Raw genomic sequence first — 12,548 nt, forward strand, 5'->3', positions numbered from 1 at the left:
GACATAATAATAATAAAAAAAAAAGATTCCTTGAAAAAGATTTTTTTTTAATTACATTTTATTTATTTTTCATGGAAAAATTTGAATTCTCAGACTTTTGGATCCCACTGTATAAACACAAAATATTTAGATATATTTATAAATATAAATCTGTTCTATGTAATATTATTATAATGTACTATATAATAATATCATGTATGATATTATTGCAAATTAATTAGTTTCTCTACTCTGTATCTTTAAAAAAAAAAAAAAGTTTTTAAAACACATAGTATAGTATTCACTAATAAGCGACACGATTCAGCTTTGTGTGGTTGTTTATTAACCCGACACTGGATTTATACACGCTTAGGCATCAGATCAGAGGAAATAAGAAAATCGAATAAAATATTTAGATTTATTACTCCTCTGCGGTCATTATTTTTATTTGCATACCGATTAATTGCTCATTTCACAGCGCGAAGCTGGCGTTTCGACAGGGTATCGAGTCGTCGTTATCTAGCGAACGACGCGAAAACACAACGGTAAAGTCTGTGGTTCTTCACACGTGCCTGCGGTAAAGACTTAAAGTACTTGAAATGTGAACGAGGAGGTGAATTTACGGTTCTTCATATTGCAATATAATATAATCTAATACCTCTCTATTCTTACATTTTTATACAAAAGAGTAAAATCTAACGAGAGATGCGCAGTTCGGTAGAAAGGTTGCTGTGCGTATATCGAACTGATTATTTGTGTCGCCTGAGTTTGCGCTCTGCCAGCTGTTTCTACGTACAATGCGAACGTATGCCGGCGTTTTTAAATGTTCCTGTTGAGTGTTTGTTCTGGTTTTGTGGGACTGTGAATAATTGTAGTGTGATCTTTCTTTCTTTCAGTTGGAATATCTGTGTAGTGCTGCTTCACTAAATAAACGGAGAAAACAATCAGGCTACTGAGCCACTCTGTGTCTGTTTGGGTTCAAGTCGAAGCCTTTTTTTTGTTGTTGCTTTATATTTGTGCTATCATATATGGTCATAAATAGGGGTGGAAAACACGTCAGAGGCACAGCACGAATATCTGGAGGAAGTGGTGCATGTGTAATAAACCTCTTGACGGGTGTGTGACCATTCACATGAAGTGACACCCGTGGTTCACAAACAAACTCGTACTGGTGAGTGACACCAATCTCAAAAATATCAAGAGTATTGTTTGTTTGTTTTCATTTTTTACTGCTCTGGGCTCACAGAGCTACTAGTTTAATGTTTATGTCTTGTGTATAAGGATTTTAGTTGATTTTTCATAACCTAAAAGAGTTTCAAAGACATTTTTTTGAAACTACCAACATTCATCTGTGTATTCAAAGCGTCTTTCTAAAGAATTTTCTTGTTCAGTTGTCTTTTTTATTTTTATTGTATTTGATTTTTGTGGAACATTTTAAATGACATTTTTTAACATTTTCGAGGCAAGGGTTTATGCAAAATGGTTAACCTTAAGTTTTGAATGTGTTTTTATTTATTTATTTATTTTACATGTAACTTGTTAACCTTTTTGCCCGTATTAATCACGTTGTACTTTTTTGCAGTCATGGTGTCATGCGGTGCGACTTATTTTTAATTGTTATTATTAAGCGTGTGTCTATTAAGGATATTTTTAAATTTAACGTTTTTGAAGTGCCAATACGACGTTATGTTCATTTTACTTATTTGTCAATTCATACTGATTTATTTTTTCTCCATCATTCACCATTTTAATCAGTTTTTGTGATGCAACAATTTTATTTGATTCATATGTATATTGAGTTTTTTTTTTTTTTTTGGACCATTTTTGATTGCCTTTTGGCGTTTTTAGAAATTTTTTATTGCTTTGTGTCTTTATATTACTATTAAATTAATGTGTAATATTTTACTTGTTTTTTTTTTGCCATTGTGTTCTTTTGGCCGTATTACTACTCTAATCAGTTTCTGCATTGACAAATGTGGAAAATTTATATTTAAATCATGTGTTTTGAGTTTTTGGAATGAATTTTGGAACTTTTTAAACTCTTTTTTAAATTTCCTTTTTAACTTTTTCTTTGGCTAATTTAGATGATGTATAAATTGTTACTGTATATAACATGCTAAAACATCATGTCCAATCAGTTTTTCCATCAGGTTGAAGGTCTGAAGATCTTCAGATGTTCAGTGCTCAATAGAAACATGGCGATGGTAGGCAAGACTTACAGCTAAATATTAGCCAGCACCTTGAGATGTTTTCACACCTCACTTCTCATCTACTCTATTATCATTGCTCTATCTTTATCCACCCTACTGTTACTCAGAAGAGTTGGACGGCAGGTACACAGTGTGTCGCCAAAAAGCAGCACTGCAAACCCAAAGCTGGTGAAATAGCGTATCACAAAGGCGACATCTTGATGATCATTGGACCTGGGACGGTAAAATTAAGCATGCTTCCCAAATACTTTCTCCCATATAAACCCACCAAGGCCTGACTTTAAAAAAAAAAATACTTTTTTTTGTTTTCAGAGGAATGGAGAATACAGAGCCCGCCATAACACCACAGGGGAGGAAGGATTGGTTTCAGGTTCGAAACTCAGAGAAAGGGAAGCCCTCCGTATCGACCCCAAATTGAGTCTGATGCCGTAAGTGAGCAGAAATCTGAATTCTGAAGAACTGCATTGGGGAACAAGCTCGTGCTGTTGTAGCACTTACTCCACAGAAGGACAGGATGTGGTTAGTTTATGTCAGAGGGGTTATTTAAGCCCTGACGTTGTTTACAATCTTCTCAGATGGTTTCACGGTAAAATATCTGGACCGCAAGCCGTCTGCAAACTCAAGCCCCTGGAGGACGGGCTGTTCTTGGTGCGGGAGTCGGTTCGGCATCCCGGCGACTTCGTGCTGTGCCTCTGCTTCAGTCAGAAGGTCTTCCACTACAGAGTCATCTTCAAAGACAGCAAGCTGAGCATCGACAACAAGCAGTTCTTCTACAACCTCATCGACATGATCGAGGTGTGTCCAGCCCGTGGCTAATTTTAGCGCGCGTATGTTTGTTTCTACATTTATCTCACTTTTCCAGTCACACATCCGGGCTGCTAGCGTCCTGTGGTTTTCGAGGGGAAATGAGAACTGGGGCATTCGTTTGTTAAGCCTCTAGTTTTTCAGTTTTTTTGTCTTTTTTTTTCACTTTTACTCAGTGCTATGAAAAGTTTTTTGGCCCCCTCACAGTTGTTGTTTTTTTTTTTGGCGCATATTTGTCACACTTAAAGGGTTAGCTTGTCCAAAAATGAAAATTCTGTCATTAATGACTCACCCTTGTGTCGTTCTAAACCTGTAATTCCTCTTTTCATTCTCAGAACACACATTAAGATATTTCTGATGAATTCCGAGAGCTCTCTGGCCCTCCCACAGGCATCAATCTATCCTTCCTTCCATCCATCCATCCATCCAGCCATCCTTCCATCCTTCCTTCCTTCCTTCCTTCCTTCCATCCATCCATCATTCCTTCCATCCATCCACCCACCCAACATTCCATCCATCATTCCTTCCATCCATCCACCCACCCAACATTCCATCCATCCATCCTTCCTTCCTTCCATCCATCCATCCATCCATCCATCCAGCCAGCCAGCCATCCTTCCATCCTTCCTTCCTTCCTTCCATCCATCCACCCAACATTCCATCCATCCTTCCTTCCATCCATCCATCCATCCTTCCATCATCCTTCCTTCCTTCCTTACTTCCATCCATCCTTCCATCATCCTTCCTTCCATCATCCATCCATCCATCCATCCATCATTACTTCCTTCCTTCCTTCCTTCCATCCATCCATCATCCATCTTTCCATCCATCTATCCATTCATCCATCCATCATCCATCTATCCCTCCTTCCTTCCATCCATCCTTCCCCTCCATCCCTCCCTCCCTCCCCCCATCCATCCATCCATCATTCCTTCCATCCTTCCTTCCATCCATCATTCCTTCCATCCATCCTTCCTTCCTTCCTTCCATCCATCCATCCTTCCATCATCCTTCCTTCCATCCATCCATAATTCCTTCCATCCATCATCCATCCATCCTTCCTTCCTTCTTTCCATCCATCCATCCATCCATCCATCCATCATCCATCTTTCCATCCATCCATCATTCCTTCCATCCATCCATCCTTCCTTCCATCCATCATCCATCTTTCCATCCATCCTTCCTTGCTTCCATCCATCCATCCTTCCCCTCCATCCCTCCCTCCATCCATCCATCCATCTCAGACAGACTGTATTGCCTTCAATCATTCAAACTGTATACTTTTAAATATTTTTTCTAAATTTCTGGTCCGGCTTTCTCAAGCCAACTTTTTTTTTTTAAAGTGTCTGTGTGGTATGCTTTTTAAAATGTGATTTATTATTAGTTAATAATAATATATTTATGAATCATTCTGTGTGGTGTGATAACCCGATCTCACGACAATTCCTACATATTTTACTAAGTGGCTTATTAGTACGAATTCGTACGACCACACTTGTACAAATACGATTTTTGCATAATCATAGGTATTCTACGAGTTGCACAATGTATGAATTTGTACGAATGAGCTACACCTAACCCCGCCCCTTAACCTAACTGTCACTGGGGTTTAGACAAATCGTATAAAATCGTACGAGTGAGGTCGTAAAAATTTAAGCCACCTTGTTAAATACGTACGAATTTGTCGTGAGATAGCGTTGGGTGTGACAACATATCGTTGTTGTTATTTTTATTATCTAGCCTAACGCTTGTCCTCAACTCCCTCTTATAGACATTGCATCACACCACACATTGGGAATTAAAGGGGAATTAAATTCTGCTGTGTTTTGTGGTCACAGCTGCTTTTATAAACGCCGTGTTGGTTTGACAGTTTTACAGAGTACATCAAGGCGCCCTCGCTTCGCTCCTGCTGAAGCCCAAGAAGATGGAAGGCACTAAATCCGCCGAGACCAAGCTGTTGAAATGTAAGCGTGACTCGAAAGAGCTCCAAAGATACCTGAGGATTGCTCTCTAGCTGTTTAACACGCCAAATCTGGCTCTGTTTTTACAGCCGGCTGGCTTCTAGATCTGTCCAAGCTGAAGCTAGGAGAGATCATCGGAGAAGGAGAGTTCGGCGGTAAACAAAATTGTCTATAACTAATGAACTTATTGCTTTTTTTTTTCTCTCGATGACGTGTGCAAATTATATGATGCATACAAGTCCTATATACTTGATGGTTATGTGTTATAAGATGAATATGTTAATGTTTCAGCCGTGTTCGAGGGTGAATACGCCGGGCAGCGGGTGGCTGTTAAGAACATCAAGTGTGACGTAACCGCTCAGGCCTTCCTGGAGGAGACGTCTGTCATGACGTGAGAGCACTTCCTCCTCCGTTACCTGCTCTGTGTCTCTATTACACATGTTCACCATCTCCTCTTCTCCAGGAATCTCCATCATAAGAATCTGGTGCGGTTATTGGGAGTGATTCTTCACAACGGCCTGCACATCGTCACAGAGCTCATGGCCAAGGTACAGGTTTCAGACCAAGGGACGGATGTGATCACGTTTATTCGTTGACTAAAAAGTGTGTGTGTGTGTGTCGTCACAGGGGAATCTGGTGAATTTTCTTCGCACAAGAGGACGCTTCGCCATCAGTGCGACGCAGCTGCTGCGCTTTTCACTGTAAGAGTTCACGAATATACACTGACTGATTATTTTAGGTGTTAAAGTCAAGTTGCCCTTCATTTTAACGCAGAAAACCAATGCATTAGTTCAATCAAAAATCAAAAGAAAGAGAAGTTAAACCTATTTTTTCCCCTTAATTCTCACAACCACACTGTAAATAGTGTTTAAATTGAATAAGAATCATTGAGAATTATAATTGCAAAATTTTTTTAAAATCAACTCATTTTGTAATACAATAATAAGATTGATTTTATGAAAAATAAAACAACAACAAAAACACTATATTATTTTTAATTAGAAAGGCTTTTATTTATTTATTTAAAAACTGTATGTGTTTATATTTTGTGTTGTATTTGGTATAGTAGTAAGAATTTTATTTGGTAAAATAAAAGTTTGTTTTCTATAAAGTTATTATATTTTTAATTGATTTAAGGTTCATTCATTTATGTGGTATAAAATGATAATATATTTAAAGAAATAAAAGAAAAAAGCTTAATTTTATTTAATATAATTTGTTATACGTTAATGACATTTTATTATACATTTAAATAGCTTTTTCGTATTTTGTGCTATTTTTAAGTATCATGTAATTTGTAAAAAACTGGCTTCATTTTATTTTATAAAATTTTTTATTACGTTAATGCCATTTTATTATACTTTTTTAAAATCGTTTTTCTTTCCGTATTTTGTGCTATATTTAAGAATTATTTAATTTGTTTAAAAAAAGATGCTTCATGTTATTTAATATAATTTTGTATTATGCTAATGACATTTTATTATTATTTTTTTTAATAGTTTATTTTTTCATATTTTGTGCTGTTTTAAAGAATTAATTTGTTTAAAAAAAAGACTTCATGTTATCATTTTGTATTACGTTAATAACATTTTATTATACATTTTTTAAAATAGATTTTTTCCCGTATTTTGTACTATTTGTAAGAATTATTTCATTTGTTAAAAAAAAAAACAGGATTCATATTATTATTTTGTTTTATGTAAATGACATAAAAAAAAAAAAAAAAAAAAACAAGTAGGTTTTATTTTTTTATCATCATAGTAAGAATAACTGTATTTATTTTAGAAGTTTTATTTATTTATGTATTAGTAAATCTTGTTGTGTCAAGAATCAAAGATTTTTTTGAACATTTGAAATCCAACGTGCGTCAATCAAGAAGTTTTTTTTCTCCTGCACTTCTCTTTTCCCAGAGACGTTTGTGAAGGAATGGAGCACCTGGAGTCGAAGAAACTCTTGCACCGAGATCTCGCCGGACGCAACATCCTCGTGTCTGAAGACAGCGTCGCCAAAATCAGCGACTTCGGTCTGGCCCAAGTCAGTTCGACGGCTACCGACAACTCCAAGTTACCCGTCAAGTGGACGGCGCCCGAAGCCTTGAACAGCAAGGTGAGGAAACACCACGAGCTCACTCCTCACACCTGAATCAGCTCAAACTCACCGTGACGTCTCTGTCCCAGCAGAAGTTCTCCACTCAGTCAGACGTTTGGAGCTACGGAGTCCTCCTCTGGGAGATCTTCTCATACGGCAGACAGCCGTATCCCAAAATGGTGCGTTTTTCTCACCGTAACTGTGTGGTTTGCTCTCACCCTGCTGCAGGTGTGATGTTGTGTTTCTGGTGTTTGTTGCAGTCGGTGAGTGAGGTGCGGGAGCGAGTGGATCAGGGTTACCGCATGGAGCCTCCGGACGGATGTCCTCCTGACGTCTACAGCATCATGACGTCCTGCTGGGAGACGGAGCCCAAGAGGAGACCGTCCTTCCACAAGCTCCGAGAGCGGCTGGAGAAAGAGCTCGGCACACACTGACCTCCGCATGTGTCTATAATGTACAATTAATTTATTATTCATCACACTCTGTATTTAGGGGTTTTTGAGTGGATCTTGAAAACACACCGAGGTGTTTCGCCTCAAGATGGGGAAAGTCAGATTAAACTATCGCATGAAGGTAAAGCCTGGTTTAGGACCTTAATTTAATTGTATTTGTTGCATTGTATAACTTATTATAAGTGGTTCTCATCTACTGATTTATTTTATTGTTTTTATTTTTATTAAAATGGTATAATAAAAATCGATATAAACAATACAGCATGTAATAACACGAAATACCTTTTATTTAATTTTTTTTTGCATTAATTATAATGTGAATTTGGTAGAAAATGTGCTTATTTGTCGTGGAAAATAATTTAATGTTGCTCTCAAATTTTTAGGGTTGTAAGAAATAAAATCTTTCTTATTTTATTGTTGTTTATAATAATTTAAAAAATTTAATCAGTACAAATTAAAACAATATAGCATATAATACCATGATGAAATACCTATTACTTGATATATATTTAATACTTAAATGTTTTTTTGTGCTTATTTGTTATTGAAATAATGTCACACCATTGACTACAGTCACAATATGCATAATTAAAATCTAAATTAATTCTCATTACTGAAGTGCAAATATTATTTAATATCACTGTATTCGGAAATTAAAACAAGACACAATGTGTCCAGACACATTATTATTATTAAATTTTTTTATTATTATTAATTAGGCTTTAGTTTATTTTATTTCAGCCGTTTGTTTTGATTTTGGGGTGGAAATATTCCTGACAGGTTTTTCCCAAATGATGAAATTCATTATTGCACATGCTTTATTATTATTATTATTATTATTAGTAGTATGTGCTTCAGTCCTCTGTGAGGTTTTGTAAAAAACAGGCTTTCTGCTTATGTTGTACATGCAATGAGAAATGTATTTATTGTGACAACAGTAATAAACCCATCAGGAAATGGATTTTCTACAGGAAGTCGTCTTTCTGAATCACTCGTTCTTAAGAAAGAGAAGGATGAAAGCGTGTTAGACTGATGAAACATCCTGTTTATCTGGGATTAGCTCCTGGGTCACTCGTATCTGCTGGTTTTGTGCTGTAGACAGGAAGAAACCACTTAGCAAACATGCTAAAAAAACATTTCCCAAAGGTTCATGGGATTTATTCTCATTGCGTTGATTCGTCGGTTGTGTTTATCTGTCACCCATGAGACCGCAGCAGATTGAGTTTCCCGTCTTTATTCTGTTTTATAAATCCTCCGATAGGATGATGTGTAATTCCTCAAGATGATAATAAAGGCCTCTGGTCCTTTATGTTTGGGAAATCTCAAATCTATGCTCATCATTTCAGATTCGGCTCAGAGTCACGTTTGCTCTATTTATTACGTATTTCACGTATTTCAAACTAAGGGTGATTTCTTGAAGGAATTGATATGATGAGTCAGTTTCTCCAGTCAGTTTTTCTTCTGTGCTGTGGATTTGATTCATGTAGAAACCATATTAGATGTACAGTAGCATGAATTACAGTTTTAACCCAATATAAGTATATCAACCCAAAAATACTTGCCAGCAGTGATGTTTTGCGTATGGAAGTAAATTACTGCCATAGTAATGAGATAAAGTTTACATTTACATAAATGGAGATTATTGACATGTCGATTTATTTCACAATACTAACTTTATCAATTAAGTTTTCTCATAATTTCCACTTTTTAATCATTATTCCAACTTCGCAATTGACTTTTAGTCATAATTAACGTTTTTGTATTCATTTGTTTTTACCATAATTCCATTCGCCAATTTAGATGTTTCAAGATTCCAAAATCTCATAGTTGCGTTAGTGTTCCATAACTGACTTTTAATCAGAATTTTGAAAATCAGAAAAATTTTCATAATTTAAAACCTTTAATCATGATTGTCATGATTTTGACTTATCTCAAAATAGTTTTTGTCATAGTTTTAGACTTTTTATCTCATAATTTACTTTCTATTTCAAAATTATAACACTTTATATATATATATTTCTATCTCAAAATTGAATTAGTATTTCATAATTATTATGAATTATTTAATAGTTTCCACTATTTACGTCATAATTTTATAAATTTTTCGCTTAATTTAAGCATATGACTGTCATAATTTTTATTTTTTTATCCAATAATTAACTAGATTACGACAGTGTTCACAGAGTGGATTTTTTTTTTTTTTTTGCATCATAATTGACTTTGTCATGATTTCGATTTTTTTTTTTATTACAAAATTGACTATGTATTTAATAATTATAATTTTTATGCTATAAATTTTTGTCATAATTGACTTTATCACTCATAAATCTTGCCGTCTTATCTCTTAAATGGTTTTTGTCATAATTTTGACTGTCAATTTAAACTTTTTGTAATTGTGAATTTTTATCTCATAATCGACATACTTCATAATTTACTTTTTGCTCATTTAAATTGGTAAATTGATTTTAATAGTTATTAAAATTGGTATTTTTATGGATGTCAAATTCTGATTTAAGTCCAGCATGACTGTTACTGTCATTTTTGAAGTTTTGAGAGCAAAAGTGAGACCACATCCAGTGCAGAGGGATGTTTTTAGAAACCAAATATTAATTGATCTAATTTAATCCTGTTAAAACAACCAACATCAGTTACTCTTTGCCAGTGTCTTCTTCTACAGGTATTACATAATGTGTTTGTGTATGTATTATGAATTTGAAAATGCTTCTCACATAAAGCTATCAGATGGCTTCAGAAGACTTGGAATACAGTTAGCCATGTGAAGTACTGTAATAATACTTTAATGCTTTTGCTATTTATGGTGCTTGATAGTCATCACTATGAAATATTGTAGCATGGGAAAGAGCTATAAGTGTCTGTTTGCGTGCTTGTTTTTATGGGTATACGTGCCTCATGCTTTAATTTATCTCTCCCAGTCATGGAAAGATTTACTCAGTGATGTCAGAGTGGGAGGAGCCTGCGGACCCTTTTAGAATAAGGGGCGGAGTAGACCATTTGATTGACAGATGAAGCATCTAATCAGCCGATTAAAGGCCGAAGCACGTCAGCGTCTCCAGAGGAATATCAGCTTTAACAACGTTAAGAGTATCAGATTAAGTGTTAAGGAGGAAAGTTTAACCTTGTTCTTTCTGGGCTGTGAAGCGCATAAACTGTCTTTTGATCCTGCAGGGGCAAACGGGGCCAAAAACACAAATTAAGGGCATAATACAGTCACTGATGCAGCACAAACCTCTGAAAGAGGTTTAAAAAAGCATTACTAATCAGTAGTATGTTACTAACAAAAGCAAGATTTTAATTTTTTTATTTTTTTATGGCATGTGATGTTTACCGATGCAAAAGTTGGGGTGCTATGCAGTCACATTGTGCAGATTCGAGAAATCATTCATGTCTGGAACACAGTATATATTTAGTACTTACTGTAAGCTGTTTGATCAGACCACTACTACTTGACTTATCAAAAGCCACATTTTACAGAACCACCTTGATGATGATTAGTTTAGCAGTTGTGACGCATCTTTCTACACATTATGCAATTGACCGCTAATAATTGCGTTGGTTGCTTCGATGCTGAGCTCCAGTGTGAGCCTCCATATGGTTGTTGGGTTAATCGCTGTACAGGTAAACTGCACACAGTCGTGCATTCACTTGGTTGACAGAGGGTCTTACACGCTAATCTACAGATTACTAAAAGATGTCAGGAGACCGGGGAGGACAACACTGCAGGATAAATGCATGCAAGTCACTCTGAACATGATTGGTCCATTTTTGGAGACCTACCCAACATGCCATGCAATAGTACAGTTGAGGCCAAATATTGTTTTAAAGGTGCAGATTTTTTCCTCATATGTTACTACTAAATCCTCACCCTCCACAAGGTTTCCAAAAGGTTTCTGGACCACATTGACTTCCAAAGGACTTTTTTTATGAGTCAGTGGGGACCAACAACTATTTGGTCACCTAGATTCTTCAAAAGACTTTATTTTGTGTTAAAGAGAAGGAACCAACTCTGAGGGCGAGTAAACAATGATGAGTTTTAGATTTTGGGCAAACTAGCCCATTAAATGCTATTTTATTTTACATTGAGTGGGTTTCCTAATGGGGGCAAGCATGAGCTGGAAATTTTTAACTCAATAGCTTCCATTTTACTAGTAAAAATCACCAATAATACTAAGATTTGCTATTTACGCTATAACATCAGTAAGCAAAACTACCACCAGGTGTCGGGTTAAGCTATATTGCTAACTTTTCCTTCGTATTCTCATTTGTTCCAATTAATCTTGTTTACGGATCATATTTGCACATCTGTGAAGACTTTTAATGTCACCATTTAAGGACCCCATTAAATCAGAATTCAATTTTTGTGGACTTTAGTCCATCTCCGTTAGCTCTGATGCTAGTATTTGTATCCTAATGTGATCATAAAAGTTGGCGAAATTGTAGATAGTGTATTTCAAAGAGTTCTCTTGTTTGCTTGGGCAAACAAATGATTTGTTGCATGAAATCTAGATGAAGTCGCATCTTACAAATGGCAAATCATCTTAATGGCTGGGATTTAAAGCAAAAGCTATGAACTATAAACAACCCAAAAACTACACTCAGAAGAATCATAGGGCCTTAATGCCGTTCACACAAAGAATGATAACTATATAAGGATGCACACCAATGCACCATAACACCCTGTTTATTACATTTGGACCCTTCAGTTATGTTGTCTGGTACTTTTTAAATGCTTGAGCTCATTAAAGCATAATGGATTCTGATTGGCTGTCAACGTTTTTATCATTCATCAGCTGAAAAAAAAAACTAATCAAAAACAAAAAACATTTTGAAACTAATTCCTATGACGTTGTTGTCGACGATTATGTTTGTGGTCTAGACTCTACTAAATTTGAAATGATTCAATCAAAACTATATCGTTACTGTTAAACTATATAATTATTGTCTTTGGTGTGACCAGGTATTCATTTTCTTAAAATGTAGGATTCACCGAGCCCATTTTACTCATGATTGTGCATATAAAGAGCAGAGCTAGTTGT

The 12,548-nt window shown here is 35.6% G+C and overlaps 1 protein-coding gene across 2 annotated transcripts; it reads left to right on the top strand.

Annotated features, from left to right (window-relative positions):
• The first annotated feature begins 36 nt into the window (after nucleotides 1-36).
• On the top strand, nucleotides 37-8,812 carry LOC113039340 (megakaryocyte-associated tyrosine-protein kinase-like). 2 transcript variants are annotated; one of them, XM_026197233.1, is made up of 13 exons: nucleotides 37-1,150; nucleotides 2,118-2,183; nucleotides 2,300-2,410; nucleotides 2,502-2,617; nucleotides 2,765-2,984; nucleotides 4,864-4,957; nucleotides 5,044-5,109; nucleotides 5,246-5,345; nucleotides 5,418-5,502; nucleotides 5,582-5,655; nucleotides 6,865-7,060; nucleotides 7,135-7,221; nucleotides 7,303-8,812. In XM_026197233.1, exons 2-13 carry the CDS (start codon nucleotides 2,175-2,177, stop codon nucleotides 7,474-7,476), a joined length of 1,332 nt encoding a protein of 443 aa, XP_026053018.1. In that variant the 5' UTR covers nucleotides 37-1,150; nucleotides 2,118-2,174; the 3' UTR covers nucleotides 7,477-8,812. The 2 variants fall into 2 exon arrangements, with proteins under 2 accessions (XP_026053018.1, XP_026053017.1); XM_026197232.1 differs by having other exon boundaries at nucleotides 39-1,150; nucleotides 2,297-2,410.
• The last annotated feature ends 3,736 nt before the right edge of the window (nucleotides 8,813-12,548 follow it).

The sequence above is a fragment of the Carassius auratus genome, chromosome 22, assembly GCF_003368295.1.
Source record: "Carassius auratus strain Wakin chromosome 22, ASM336829v1, whole genome shotgun sequence".
Classification (NCBI taxonomy): Eukaryota; Metazoa; Chordata; class Actinopteri; order Cypriniformes; family Cyprinidae; genus Carassius; species Carassius auratus.